At 38.3% G+C, this 15,940-nt stretch overlaps 1 protein-coding gene across 1 annotated transcript in view; it reads left to right on the top strand.

Moving 5' to 3' along the window:
* ZNHIT6 (zinc finger HIT-type containing 6) overlaps positions 1-15,940 on the top strand; it is a 40,981-nt gene that overhangs the window by 13,603 nt on the left and 11,438 nt on the right. The window contains exon 9 of the mRNA XM_074546063.1: positions 11,608-11,732. Coding sequence (XP_074402164.1) covers positions 11,608-11,732 — 125 coding nt within the window. The remainder of the gene's footprint in view (positions 1-11,607; positions 11,733-15,940) is intronic.

The following is a 15,940-nucleotide window of genomic DNA, read 5'->3' as shown; positions in this document are numbered from 1 at the left end:
GTTTTCTGTGTTTCACAGCAAATCATCCTTTTAGTTTGAAGGTCCTCTGTAGAATGCTTTAAATTTTTGAGGTTTTATTTTTTTCCTTCTCCAGATATATAAATTAGCCATGAAGTACTGATTTGTGCTTTCTCTCAGGAGTTCTGTGGAACTTCAGAAAGCCACTGGTGTGTAGATATCATGGATAGCTGCCAAACACGGTCCTTGCTTTCTTCTTGCTACGTGTCTTTTACCGTCAGTGCTGACAGTTCTTACATACAACTTATGATAAGTTCTTATTTCTGTCTTCTCTAAAACCAGCTTGTAAGAATTGCTTTCAGTATGAATTGGTAGCACTCCACAATTAATTGGGGTAACCTAAAGCATAATTTCTCCTCTTGTCTTCTCAGCTTTAACTGTCATTTCATGCTCTGTAACTTTTAGTTACACTTGCTTTATCTTCTCATTTGCTACACTTAGTTCATGAGGAATCTTGCAAAGGAGGGTTTCAAAAAACAAGCATTACATAACACTCTTCTTCGTTTAAAACCTTTTGTTTTTAAATGAAGTTTGGAAAAAATCTGCCTTTGAATGGGTCAGAATACTTTTCCATTTGGGTACTGCTTGCTTCGATCACCTGTTATGCAATATTTAGTTAGTGGTGGTGTCCATTCTCTCCTTGGCTGTAACTATTCCAAGGAAGGTTTAACTTCTCCCCTTGGATGATTTTTATAGTCTACATTCTTTCATAAAGTAGTATTTTCTTTCTTCTGGATAAATTAGTGTCCTGACTGTCTTCAGACCTTTACTTGGATGCCTTCAAAGTGACTTCATATGGTAAGAGTATTGCTTTTTCCAGTAAGGAAAGGAAAGGTGCAACAGCCAAATTACACAGTGTGGTTTGGGAAATACACCTTCTCATTTTCCTGAGAATATCCTTATCAGGTTTTGTGTAACAAAAAAAACTAAACCAAAACAGCAAGCAGCCCTTCCAAAATCAAAAAGATTATTGGTCTTTTTCATTAGTAAGTTAGGTTGTTTTGTAGCTGCAGATACTTAATGAGAAATTAATTTACTCAGCCTTATCATGTAAGATGATCCTATTTCTATAAGAAAAATAACTGCAACTTAAACTTAATTTGCAGTAGATGCTTTCAGAGACAATTAAATAAATCTAAATGAGGTTAAATCACAAAAACTGAATATCTTTTATTGGGTTCAGTAACATCTTGCATGAATCTTGTTTAGATAGTTGACGCTTTAATCACATATATAGGATTTAATAGAATTGAAAAATAATGCTTTCTTAAACATCAATGTTAGGTCTTATATGTAGTAATATTCTTTTTTAGCCTATTCAGAGTAGCATGTGAGCATTGCTTCAGAATAAGTTGTTGCAGAAAAGTTTTTGGTGATTTGAAGGTCAGAGTATGCACTGGCAGAATATTTAGGTGCCTGGAAAATATGGTCTGGTTGGCTTTAAGAGCTTTGCAAAGGCCACTGCTTTCAGGAGAGCAAATCCATGAAGGAGCTGGAGTACAGAACTGTACCAGGCTATATCCTGTCACTTTACTGTTGTAAAACTGCCACATCATACAGAAATGGATACAGAATCAGTTGTAGAATTGTTTTCTGTATCAGTAATACTGGTGTAGCTCAAGCTTCAATTACTCAGAAAGCAAAAAATACAAAAAGGATTTTTGTGCCAGTTCCAACATCAAGGAGCTTCTGAACTGTCTGTGGTGGCACTGGCTGGGGCACATGAGAATAATGGCATGTTTGGCACTTAATTCTTGTGGACCACAGGGAAGAAAATCTGCTAAACAAGTATCAGAGGTTCTCCTCTACTAAATGCCATTGTTTTATGGTGGTGAACACTTCTTTTGCTTTAACTGATTTAATTCAGTTGCTTTCCAGAAGGCTGGATGATGTTAGTAATTTTGGATCACTTCCCTGTCTCAAGATCAGCTGGCAGAAATGAAAGTTATTTCCTTGGATGACTTAGCTCTGTGCTCAAAGAGAATTTTCTTTTGTAGTCTATTGTTTTTAATAACTATGGGTTAGATCTGATCAGTAGGTTGCAGTAGTCGCAGTAATAGATTCAGGAAGGTGAAGCTTTTTGTCTTAGCATGGGCAAATAAAGCCAACATACTTTTGGAAAATCATCCTGGAATTCAAAAAGCACTAGAAATGTAATGGAACCACATTTTTTAATGTCGCATTTAGATTATTTATTTCCTTATCTTTAAAAATGTCTGTTAGATACTTGTGTCAGTAACTTTAGGATTGTTTTAAAAACCCTGTTATTAAAATACGTTGTCGGTAGCTTTGAGTGTTGAGCTGTTTATGTTTTCCTTGGGCACTTCCTTCTGCATTATCATTTGTGAATAACTTCATGTAAAACCAAGAGAACTTACAGTCTTTGCTTTCTGCTTTTCACACATAACTCAGTTTCTTTTAAAAAGAAGCTTCATCTTGCAGAACAAGTGTGCTAGAATTAGCACATTTCAGGCATTATTTCTTCTTTGCATTTTCTGCAAATGTTGAAAAGTGGTGTGCTTTATTTATTATTCTCTAGTCTTACTTAGGAAGCAATTTCTTTTCACATTTGTGTAGTAGACAATATACATGAGACAGGAATTAAGGATACAAATCCTTGGCTGAACTGCTGGCCTTGGCATGAGTTGGAACAGACCCCAAGCTGGCTTTAACCTATGCCAGAAGATTGACAGTAGAATTCATTACTTCTCTGTAGCTTGCAGCAGCTGGCACAAAAGCAGCTCTGCCAGCTTTACAAAAGCAGGGAGCCAGCTTACAATAGTCATTCTTCACATTCTGCACAACTGTAGTCAGGCACCGGTGACTTCGTGCTGTTCAAGGGGAAATAGACTTTGGTCTGTAGTCTCTTTCTTAAACACAGCACTCCTGTGTATTTAAATTTGCTGCTGTTTTCCCCCCAGAGTATTGGATTTTGGTTTGTGGAGTTTTTTGAATTAAAACTTCTTGCTTTTCTTACTGAATACTTCCTTATGTTTTACTGCAGGTCATTTCAGACTTTCTAGTTTGTTACTGCAGCCATTTCAGTGTCATTTTTCACATGCTCCTTTATCTGAACATCAGTCTCTCTGCTGACAAAAGCAGTGCAGAGCAGCAGATGCCAGGTTGCACAGCTTTTACTGTAAAAAATAGTCACTTTCCTTCCTAGCTACTTACATTTTTCAGTGAAATCCTGTTACACAACAGATGGAAAGCAAAAAACTACTCATTGCTGAGTATAGTAAGTGTGTATGGTCAGAATTCATAGCAGGCATAGTTAAATGTTAGTGATGTCTGACTACAATTACTTGACCTTTCAAAAGATTTTTGGGATGATTTCAAAAACACCCAGAGTTTGTCCATCTTACTATCTTGTGCAATCATTTTTTCTTGAAAGGGATTCCTTTATGAACCAGTAGACGCCTGTTTTTTTTTTAAAGTAACAATCCAATGTTTTGTAATCCATGCTGAATTCTTTTGGATGAACTGTTTTATAATTAATGGTATTGCATTAGGATTTCTAGAGTGTCCCAGCTAGAGAGTTGCTGACTGAGACATTTATTGCACAAAGATTTGTTTGAGATCATAACCTCTTCTCCAAAATTGTGCTGTCTATAGTACAGCAAGTTAAATCCAGACAACTTGCAGAGGAGGAATATGTAAGTAAAGAGGTGGAGATGAGAGAACAGTAAGGGCACTAAGGTTGGCTTCAGCTGTCATTTGGCCTGTCCACCATGTAGTGGTGTTCTGTAAGCACCACAGGCAGATCTGAAGACCCCAGACACTTCATGCTTGCAAAGCAGGTTGGCAGACCCCAAATTCTAAACCAGAAAAACTGTACCCATTATTCTCTTCTTCTCATTGTATCTGGGTTTAAAGCATGGGAGCAGCCTACTCAGCACATGCACAGGCAAATTTTCTGTCCTCTCTTAGAATGTGCAGCTGTTTCAAGAACAAATCTTGCAGTTTGCTCCAGCCTGCCATTTCTACTGGAGAACAGAGGGGAACTCCCCTATATGTGTGTACCTATGTAACATGCATAGTGTGGAAAGAGTCCTCATGCGAGTTCATCTGCTGTGTAGCATGTGCATATAAGGCAGGCTAGAAGGCAGGAAAACAGGCTATGAAATTCAGGAAATTACTATAGTTGGGAAAACCCTGTTGAATAATCAGTATCCCCTTGGCTGAGGGAAGGAGCTGGTGAAAATGAGCTGTAGAACCAAAGTGATCTTGAAACCTTGTCCTATTCCAGTATAGAATAAGAGTTATGAGATCTATTGAGTGGCTTATTCAACTCTGTGAGTTGCTGTTAAAATATTCTTCTGAAGGAACAAGCAGATTTGCTCCTGTTTCTTGGCAGCAAAAAGCAATGAGATGCTGACTTAAAGTTAGCACAGTTCCTAAATTTCAGGGACCAGGAGCATGGACAGGGCTGAAGAGGCTTCTAGAAGCAAAGATACAAACTCTGCTGGATAGTTGAAGTGATAGGCTGAGCTTGGAATCTGCAGCACTGTGAAAACATGGCAGCATAGCCATCAGTTTTTTTAAAAAAACAGAGAACAACAACTTCGTGTTCTTGTCAGGAAGGAGAAAACCTGTTATTTCCTCCTGATCCTGCCAAAGGGGAATCCCACTTTTTTTAACTCCCTTTTGACGGAAGTGAGCTAGGGCTGGTTGTTTCAATATTGCCAAGTAGGAATTGACCTTCCTGATTGTTTCCCAAGAGAGTAATTTGTTTTTTTTACTTCATAGCTTTTCCTTTTCATTGTAAAGCATTGGTAACCTGTTACCTTAATGGAATGTTTGTGACACTGTGATTCCCATGAAAATAAGTCAGGGAAAATTTTTGAATATGTTTCCACCATTCAATATAGAGTGTTAAAGGCATTTAGACTCTCTCCATATGAGGTAAATTTGGAAGTTAATACTTGCTATTTGAGGATTCAAAATTAGAGAAGGATCAATTCTTCCTGAAATGGAGGTTCATGAGATTAACTCAAGCATAATAAGAAAAGTATTTCCAATTTACAGTGACTGATTTCTCATCAGTTTTGTATTTATTTTAGCAGTGTACTGCCTGCTTGCACTAATTTGTCAAATGAGATTTGATGTATTCGTTTTCTGAACTTGATGTATTAAGTGTTTATCATTTCATCTCTTGATACTTCTTGATAACCCATGCACCTCTAAAATTATTTATGGTTAGGTTTCATGGGGCTGTGTATCAGTATGCTATCAGTAAAGTAGATTTACCACATTGGCTTTTTCCCTGTGACCATGCCAATATTGTATTAGTGATGGAAGATTCATATTTTTACTTCTCTGCATTTTTGGGGAACCATGCATAGCTTTTACTCATACTAAATATGCCACTGATGCCTTTGCAGTTTTTACATTCATCTGCAGTAGCCAGCTCACTGTCTTACTAATCAGAACTTTTCCCTTGTGAAATTTCATATTCACAATAAGTCTTCTGGATAGTGTTAACTCAGACTGTTTTGTTTCTTTATCTAAGTCATATAGTGGCCTTACATGACTGTGGTTTGCATTTTTTTCATATGTCAGCCCTATAGTATTTAAATAGTTTTGAACCTTGAGCTTTTGAGCAGTTTGTGAAGCTGCCTGGCTTCACAAAGTAGGTAAATTCCCATGTGTGTAAAGAGCTATTGCTGTGATGCACTTGAATTATAACATCTTTACTTTCTGATGGATTTTTGTTCTTTTTTTCATTATGTCTTATGAGATGGGGAAAGAATTTGCATTCTTGAAATTCAGTATCACTTTATTTCTGTATTCTTAGCACCAAATTCTGCCAAATGCAAGAAACTGACATTTGCTGGTTTCACATTTTCCTTTTGTTTTATTGTACTTTGTTTTATAACTAAAAGATGCAGAATGTTCTGTACTTCAGTTAATCTTTAGATCATTATTGTGATCCTGAATCCTTTTACCACATCACTCTTAAAGCTCAGTCCACTAAATTGTTGAAGCAGTTGCCTTATCTGTTTAATGGGTTTTGCCTTCAATTGATGCATTTTTCCATTACTGCCATTAAACAACTTTTAATGTGCTTTTCTTCCTTTGTGCAATTGCCTCATTCTCAAGAGGCCTAAACAAGGACAGCCTTTGTGCATCTCTGGTGACATACTTGTACTCTTACTTTACTCCTCTCTCCATTAACTGCTTTGTATATTTTCTAGAAAAACACCAATGAGTTTTTCTGGACATCTACTATTGTGTCATATAATTTAGGTGACAGTTATTCCTGCTATCTTTACCTGGATATTACTTTTTTTTCTTGCAGGATGTTTAAACTGCCTGAAATACGTTTGTCCTTAGAGGGAGGTTGTGAGTTCAGTTCTTCTTTTCCCCATTTTACACTTGACTTTTCAGCAGTTCTTAGATTTCTTAGCCCATGAAAGAGAGGAGACCTTGGATTGTTACAGCTTGTCTTAGTAATTGTAATAAAACATCCCCATTGTTTGAGGATGACCTATGGGTGAAATATGCAAGGAAAAGGAACAGCTCCATAGTTGTCTCAGTAATTGGCTGTGCCTTTATTTGCTCTGTGAACATAGGTGTAGTTAGGAAATGGTGATGATGTCCAAGATGCTTTCCTGTTATGCTGGCAACTTTTCTTCCTGTATTTTTTCATTGGTTTCTAGCAGGAGTTGTAGTCCAAATGGTTGATAAGAGAACATTTCTTGTCCTAATTTTCTTCTTTTTCTCCCCAGAAAAAGCACGTTTTTGATGGAAGTGTTGCTTGGGATAGGGATTTGACTTGAAAAGGGTTTGGCCAGGCATCTGGTCTGTGCTGGTATTGACTAAGTTATGAAGGTATCAGTAGTATGGAGGTGAGGTTAATGAACCTCTGTTGGGGCAAATTATGGAGGTCCTAGACCAGGAAAAGAAATGTAACCAAGAGTGAAAGGAGAAGCTGGCAGGTTTTAAATACTTCTGTAAACTGTAGTGGGTTTTTTTCATATTAAAATATCAACTTGGGCTAGGTTCCCATTCTCTTTCCTTTAAAGAGTGTTCAGGGAGAGTATTCCTTCATATTGTTTTGCTGTGGGTAAGAGTTAGTTATAAAGGAAGTATTATGGCAAGTCTTGAGGGGTTTTTTGTGTTTGTTTGTTTCTATGATCTCTGCTGTTTTGCCCATTGAGTTTTCTAATTTTGTCATGTATCTGGACTAATCAAATTCCCTGATTTAGGTTTTTTTGAATGTCAGAATTCTAGTGACAAAATTAAATATAAACACTGTGCATTATTTCAATTGTATTTGCTTTCTGCCATACAGTTTTCCTTTCATACCTAATTCAAGAGAGCATTTCCCTACTTCGATGTTCACCAAATCATAACCACACGAAGAGGTTATTCATCACTTAGGAATGAAAGTCCATCTGTTAGTTATTATCTTTGCAATACTGCAGCACTTGAGAATGAGTGCTTGGGAGAGACTTTAAATGCTGTACCCAGTCTTTGCCCCCTTCTAGGCATATGCAGATACGTAGGAAATGCTACCCTCTTTGGTCTGGTGAAAAAAAGTCCTTTTTTCTTCCCATACATTAGTTGTGGATTGGTTGTGGATTTTTAGGACTAGGCCCAAAATAGATAGTGTGATTTATTGTATCTGAGTTATGCCAAGTAAATACCTCGATGTTTCCACTCAGTTCTAGGAAGAAAAGTCATCTTTGTGTAAAATATGTGCAAGCAGTTCAGTTGATCACTCTCACAGGGAAATCATAAATGTCGTTACACAAATCCACATTTTGCTAATATTTACAATTATTTAGATAGCTAAAACTTGTTTGTTCTCTTTTCAGTGTATAGAAGACCAAACTAAAGAAATAACATGGCTACAATTCATCTTTAATTCCAGATTGCAGATTTTTTTTTATTATTATTAAAGAATAAAAAATTCCTGTAGATGACATTCAGGAAAACCTGATCAGCAGGGAATTTCCTGCTGTCTGAATTCATGGAGACAAGTTACGCCACTGCCATTATAGCCACAGGCTCCATTTGAGGGGAACTTGTTGTGATGCAGTGACCTAATGTGGCATTCCTGCCTGTGGGAGACAGATTAGGAGACTGAATTGTTGAATTCCTGGAAGGTGGTGAAATAACTATAGATAGTGAAGCTAGCCTTTGCAGAAACTCACAGATGCTATCAGAAGTGCAGGGACATATTAATTTCAGTATTTTGTGAAAGGTAGCAACTGTTCATAGAGCAGATATAGCAGTTTGTATGGGAACTGATGTGGGATTGCTGAATCTTGCTAAATTTTCTCAGTTGTCACAATTTTTGTAGGCTTTTAAACTGCCTGCTAGCAGGCAAATTCTACTTAATTTCGGTTCTTCAAAAAGCAGTTATTGTTATTTCATTCCAGCTAGAATCAAAAGCGGTTGTCTAAGATCATCTCTTTGTGGTCCTTATAAATGGAGTAATTTCTTATAAAGAAAAAATCCAGGCCTAATTATTGCTTTGCAACATGGGCATAAAGCTTTGCTTGGGGCAAGAAAATAATCAGCAAAGTGTATTATTAGATAGTGGGTGTTGTTCAGGGAGTCTTATGGAACCTAAGGAAGGGAAAAAGAAAATATGTGGAAAGTAAATACCAGGAATGAAGGAAGATGGAGAGGGAACATGCAAAGAGAAGTCCTGCTGAATACAGGGATTAGGAAGCCATAGTGCAGAGAACTTGCATGAATGGGACAGTGGGAGTAAAGAGAAAGCAGAGGGGAGGTTTGAAAGAAAGAGGTGAAGATGGGTGTTAGGGCAATGGTGTTGTTGGCATGGTCAGTATGTTTGGAGCCAGGCTTAGCTCAAATCCATCCTGGCATGAGGGGCTGAAGGAGCTCAGTTAGGATGACAGCCTCAGTTAAGTTGGTTCATGCAGGTGGTCCTGGAGTAAGGAAGAGTCCAAATGAAAGGATGGACTGACACTGGTTGTTCTTCATTTCACTGGGCTGTCAGTTGAGGTGCAGGAGTGAGGGATGGATTTGAAGAAGGTTACAGCTCCTTATGGATTCTTCTCACACAGGCTATGCAATCCCAATGAAACAAAACTAGTGGGTAAAAGAGGTGATAAAGGATATCTGGTAATATCTGATTGTGATGTTCTCCTTCTTCTATCTCCTGCTTGTGGTGAGAGCAATTTGCTGCACATACATGGAAGGGCCTACTATGCCAGTGTTGCTCTACATCCTCAGCTCATGCTGGTGAATAATCACTACAGGAAATTACAGGACTTGTAAAAAAGGCTATTTCATTTCATTTTTCTCTAAACAGGTCTAGCCTTTTCCTAAGTAAAAATTAGAAGTGTGTGTGTGTAGGCTTCTGGTTAAACCCTACAGGGCCGTCTTCTTTTGCCCATAGAAGGGGCAAAATTTCTATTGTTCGCCCTCTGACCCTCTATGCATGACTTTGTTCTAGCTCTGGGATGAAATTGGGAAGGTTTTTATCATGACCTGGTCATTCTGAGATAACCTGAAAAATCAGTCTTGCTCAAGAGCTGTTCTTTAGTAGACTTTGGAATTGATGTGACGAATAATAGTTTTATTTTGAGATCTTTTAAGCAGGCACAGTCAAGGAAGAGCCTGACAGGTGGATTAGCAGAAAACCTCAACTTGCACTTGTGTATGAAGTAAAAAATGTGGTAGAGTTTGGTCATTTGGATAATATACAATAACAGGCAAGTTTAAATAAGAGAAGCATTAAGCTCCTTTGTTACATTCTTCCTGAAATTTATGGCTCACATTATGGACTAAAAATTTAGATGTTTTTCCTGTCACTGTCAACCAGTAAAATTTACTTTTACAAAAAAAGATAAAGCTCTGACTCAGTGATCTAACACTTCAGTAATTTACTATCATAAAATAGTTTTAAGTAGAAATGTTTTATCTTATGCCAAGCTGGACGCTAAAGATGTTTTGTCTAAAATATGAGATAATGGAAAGTGTATTGTGGCATGTGAATTACTTTAGCCTCTTGGTGGTAAATGTTTGCTTAACCAGAAAGGAATGTGTTGAGGTCCTCGCCAAAGAAAAGGTATTGCCATACTTTGCATTTAGAGTACTGTAAATAAAGCAGTAAATATGTTTCTGTTCATGTGTGTTAATCCACAACTTATGAATGCATTCATTCAATAAGACATGTAATGCACTGTTATCCCTTTTCAAGGGTTTCAGTAAGAAGAGGTCATAATTACTTTGGCTTGAGAGAAACATGAAACCAAATATTTTCATGATGATTTGAAGTTGAAAATGAGAGAATTTTTGCTCAAACTAAGTTTCCCTTAAATCCCAGGAACTCAATTCCTGGTTTACCTCCAGTATTCTTGTGTGCTGACTCCCAGTGTACTGCTTTTAATCACACACTATTGTAAATCATGAAGTATATAATTTTCTTCACCCATCCCTTTGGTTTTGGCAAAAGAAAACACAACTGTGTAATATGTTAATGATCAGAGGAGGTAGAGCAGCTATGGGAAATACCCCATGTACTGCCTCCAGTATATTTTGATTTTGAACTTCATCTGCCCTTAGATGATACATTGGCTTACTGATAATTTAATAGTGCTGCACACAGAAAGTTGCATAACTCAGATTGCAGCATAATAATACCAGAGCATCCTTTGGATGCCTCAGTTTTGGTAAGTGAAGGCAACAAAGTCCGTCTTGCAGAAGCCTTTGAAATACTTCCCTTCCTTTCCACAAAATCCCACATCCAGGTTTGTAGCTCAAGAGCTGGGGGAGAGCATTATAGTTTGAGGGAATAATTGTGGGGAGGATGCTCAGTTTGCTCTCCATTACTGTAGTATCCTGTGTTATGCACCTGCTCTCACTGCCTGGGCTGAGGAGGAGCCCTTTCCTGGGCAGGGACTGCACATCCAGTGCTGTGCCTCTGGAGCACACACGTGGGCATTTCTGCAGGGAGCTTCTCACTGGTGCTGCTGTGAGCAGAGGTTTGCTCTGGCATAGTGGCTGTTGTACCATCTTTTTGAAATTATTGCTGTAATGCTCCTGTATCAGAACAAGGATATCTCTCCTACAAAAACAGAGCTCTAAGAGCTCCAGTGTACATGTGATTTTGTAGTTTTATTTCATCTTCCTAGGGCTTCACTGGTAAGAAAACATGATGAATAAGGTACACTACTAATCAAGTAAATTAAACCTGTAGTGTTAAAACCTATAAGTAAAATATTAAATGTTATTTTTTATTTAGAATCAGTTTTTGATAAATGTATCAATTTTGATAGCCCTATGTCCTTATCTGATTTCTTTTATCATGCTAAATATATTCATTAAGGCATAATAAAACATTTCAACCCTTGGAGAAATTTAACTTTCATTCTCCTTTTGTTCTTTATGCTTAGATGTAAGGAAGGTTTAAAAAAATATGTAGTTGGAGAATAAGACTGGGTATGCAATTTGAATTATAAGGTAGTTCTTCTGGACATGGCATCACCTGAAAATTGTGTGAAATGCCAGAAAGACTTTTACTCTTTCTCTCCCCCCCCCCCAGCAAATGTACGTTATGTCCTTGCTAGTATTAAAATCCAAAGTCAACTTCCTGTTGTTTTTAAGGTACAATGAACTGGATGCCAGCAGAAGCCTTCTAGATAATCTGAAAGGCAAAGTAATAATTGAGTATCCAACATTATTTGTGGTCTTGAAAACACTGAAGAATGACATGGTGGTCCTTGGCCAAGGTGAGCACATATTTATTTCCTGTTATGTTATACTTGGATATTTTAGTTATATAAACAGTAGTTAAGGATATTGCCAGAAATGAGCAATGTGTCTTATATTTCCTTCTGAAGGTTAAAGAAGGCTATAGAAAAATCTGTTATGAATGCTCTTGTCTTAAAATTGCTGGCTGATGGCATCCATCCACGAGCTGTATTGGATGTGTTTTTTCTAACTTTGTTTACTAGTGCTTTGCTGAGTTTTTTATATATTTTTAGCCACTAAGGTGAAACAACTATTCAGACTTGGGCTAATTTTTTTCATGCAGCAAAGATTGACAGAGTTGATTGTTTCTGAAGAGTCAGTCTGTCTGAGGAAGATGAATTTTGAAAAAACCTGATAATCATGCAAAGGAATCATTCTCCATTATTTTCTAGCATAGCTTCTAACATTGGACAAATAATTCTGAGTTGTGAGGTAGTTATTAGAAATCATAATGGCAAAGTCGCTTTTTGGGTGGGTTAAAAGCACAGTGTTATCTTTTAAAGATTACTTTCTTGAGGGAGAACTTGGATCTTGGAGTTAATTTGGAAGAGAGTCTAGATATAGCAGGAATTTGCTTTTAGTTTTTAAGTTAATTTTCATTTTTCTCCACAGTATAAAGGCTTCATGTCCCCGCGTCTGTTTCTAAAGCTAAAAGATTGCCCAAAGATAATTTGACTGTTGAAAGAGGGAATCAGTTCTCATCTCCTAGTCCCCCACCTAGTCACCTTAGTTATCATATCCCATAACTTTCTGTGATGGACCAGTCTCTAATTCTTACAGATTTTTGCAGAAAAGCTTTGATATGTATTTGCAACTACCATTTCCTTGCAGCAGCTCAGCCATGGCTCTATATGTGTATAATGTGATTGATATAATATGAGAATATTGTAGCAGTGATGTGGACCTCCATGGAGCTTGGCTGTTCTGGCTAGATTACACTGAGTGATCCCCTAAGTGAGAGCAATGTGCACCCAAATATGTGGCATGCAGCAATTCCTTGAGTTATGCACTGCAGGGGCTGCTGAGAGTGAGGGAGCCCTCCAGGGGATGAGGTTGGGGTCAGGTCTGGTAACTGGGATCCCCACCCTGGGAGTGCACATACAGACACTGCAGTACATGAAGCTGATGGCTGCTTTTGACTTCATCCATTATTTCTTTGTCTAGGAGCCTTGCTTTTCAGTACTCAGCTGTACCTCTGTGATGTAGAGGTCAGGAGGGAATTACAATTGATTGACTCATGTACTTAATCTGTATGGGGTTGTCATTGTCTCCTGAGCTAATAGGGAGGTTGTCCTTTTAAGGGTACAGATTCAAGAAGTGTTGATTGAACAACGGTATTTGAGGCCATGCAGCACCTGCCTGACTCTGTAAAAGGCAGAACAGGGGAAGAGAGAGCCAGTAATAGCTGGGAGGTGCCAACAGCTCTGCCACAGGACAGTGCAAGTGTGTGTCTTGGGGACAGTAAACTTCCTCTGCTGCAGGAATCATTTGATGTGTGGTCATCCCTGCAGGGGTTCTGAGAGCACTAACAGCCATTTCAGGTTTTGGGAACCATTGTGTTTTGTTGCTGTTGTTGTTTTAACTGTTTCTATAGATTCCATAAAAATTAATTTAATAGCTCCCTGCTAAGTTGTCTTGGGTATGACATAGCAAAAGTTACAGCTAATGGCAAAAATACTATGATTTTCAAAACTTTTATAATAACTTACTGTCATCTTCTTAGTTAAGATATTAATAATCAACTTTGGCCTTGAGTTAGGTTGGGAACCTGTGTTCTTGGTATTTTTTCTGTTCAGAGTAGAAGCATATGACAGTAATTTCAGATTCATTGAGGAAAAGCATGTTCACAACATGAGTATAAAAGTTGGAGGACATTTTGTTGCTATTACTCTGCCTGAAGACAAAGTACTATTTTAGTTAGTGTGTCAAAACCATTGTGCTTTTCTGTTGTATGTCATCTTTACAGAACATAGGAGGAGAAAACCAGTTTTCAGTTTGCTTTAGGAGTTGCATTCATAGATAGTTGCTAAAAGTGCAAACCTTATGTTAACCTCCAGGCTGTCCAGGGAGAAGCCTGATGTAATCAGAGAAGTATTTTAGCCCCTTCCCATCTCCCAAGAAGTGACCTTTCTGCTACAGCATCTTCAGAGTTTGTTGCAGTCCAGTTTCCTTGCCATGTATGGCTCTCTGTATCAGTGGCCCTCTCCTCCCAAGCCATCCAGCCTGCTGATCCTGCTGCCCCCAGTGCTGCCTTTCCTCTGCCTGCTGGCATGCCCAGAGGGACACTTGTGACACTTGTCCTGCTGGGAGCCTGGTGCTGACCTCCCTTTGCATTCCAGGCAAACAGCTGCCAGGGGTGGGCATGTGGCAGGGTGTCTGCTGAGCGTGGGGCTCAGGCAGCCATGACCCTGCTGACCCTGTTTGCAGGGACCCAGGCTAGAGCAAGAAGCAGAGTCTTGGGGGAATTTAATTGCTAAAATACTGCTTCCTTCCTGAGCAGATCTACCTGCTTCCCCAGGAAACAACAGAAATAAGTTTTCATGTCCACAGCAACAGGCACATGCTGGGGAAAAATCACCGTTCTCCCTGAGATTCAATTAGTAACCCCCAAGGACTGGTGGGTGGATAGCTAGAGCTGGACACCTTCAAAGAGAAACTGCTAGGATTTAATGAGTATAAAACCTATTCCTCCTATTATTCTTTTCAGAAATGGCTGAAGTATTTTGGCTGAAACTTTCAACTACATAAGGAAAATAAAGATTGAGGAAGGAAACTGTCACTGAAAAACTTAAACTCAGAGTTTAAATTTTACATTATAAGTAAACTGCAGACAGTTTTATGGTGACACGGATTGGGCAATCCTAATTTATAGGCAGTGCTATCAGCACCACACAAGTGTGCTCTTTTTTAGTGAAGACAATCTATAATTCCTGTTAAATATTACTGTAACAGAAGTAAGATCTATCTGTTGAGCGTTGCTGTGAGTCAGAAGATTGCCACATTCTTTTATGTGATGTTTTACTGCTTGACTTGATGAACAGCTAAACCTACAGGTGCTCTGATTTCAGCATACAGGGTCAGTCATGGCTGAAGATAGCAGAGGATTATGGAAGCTTTCACAGCCCTTACTTTGTGCATTACTCAGTACATATCTGGCATATAAATGTTAATTGATTATACACTAGATTTAGTATAGACAAAATGTGACCTCTGATGTTTCTGGGTGAAATGCTTCTATTTTCTTGAACAAATTCCTTGGAAACTGTACAGGTGCACACTGTGTCCTGTGTATTATCTGTGTTTGCCAGCTGTAGAACTTATCTTCACCAGACAATAGCTATACTGCATCAGCTCCCTTTTGGTAACATTCTCTTAATGAAACCTCTGATACTAAATGCTCAAATGCATCTTTAAATTCATAGATCAAATACTGAAAATAACAATGAGAGCAGAGTGTGATTCATGGGCCTGCTTTGCTGTAGTTTATTTTTGTGCTGCTTGAGTGTCACCAGCCGAGTGGCATTTGATGACATCAGCACAAGGTCAGGGCTTGTTAAAGAAGGATCTGTGGGGTGTGAGGCTGAAGACCAGTTTTGGAGATGAGGATTTCACTTTATGATCTCAGCTGGGCACAATAGCTGTGCCTTAAAGCACAAGTTACTTGTACCTTGAACTTCACCAGCCTTAGCTTATGGATGTACCTAGCTTATCACTATCTTTGGGATGCTAGAACATGTAGAATTTAAATTTTCCCTTTCCAGTTTCTCTGTAGCTCCTCATCTTAACTGAAATGCTAGGGAAAGTGTAAATTACTTATAATTCATTACAGTTGTGATTTATGTCTGTGACATCCCAGAAAACAACATTTCAAACAAGCCAAAAGAAAAATTTAAAATTCTCAGTAGATCTAGAATTTTGTGGGGGATAAATATTCTGTGCGGCCGGGCGTATTTGGCCACTCTGCTTTGCTAGTTGACTGCAAGACCAAGATTTAAAAGATAAAAGGAATTCTCAGCATTGTCTTGCTTTCTCCTTCAACAGGTCCTATCCAGGGCTTTATCCTATGTCATGAAACTGGTTATGTCTTATGAAATAGCTGTCCTAAAAAAAAGAGTGATTAAAAGGAGAAGAAGATGCGGAACTGCTTCTGTTTGATGAGCAAACAACATTGCTGAAACTAATTGCT

The sequence above is a fragment of the Zonotrichia albicollis genome, chromosome 8 (genome assembly GCF_047830755.1).
Source record: "Zonotrichia albicollis isolate bZonAlb1 chromosome 8, bZonAlb1.hap1, whole genome shotgun sequence".
NCBI classification, from domain to species: domain Eukaryota; kingdom Metazoa; phylum Chordata; class Aves; order Passeriformes; family Passerellidae; genus Zonotrichia; species Zonotrichia albicollis.
The sequence above is the reverse complement of the archived record's forward strand: the minus strand, read 5'-3'. Positions and strand labels throughout refer to the sequence as shown.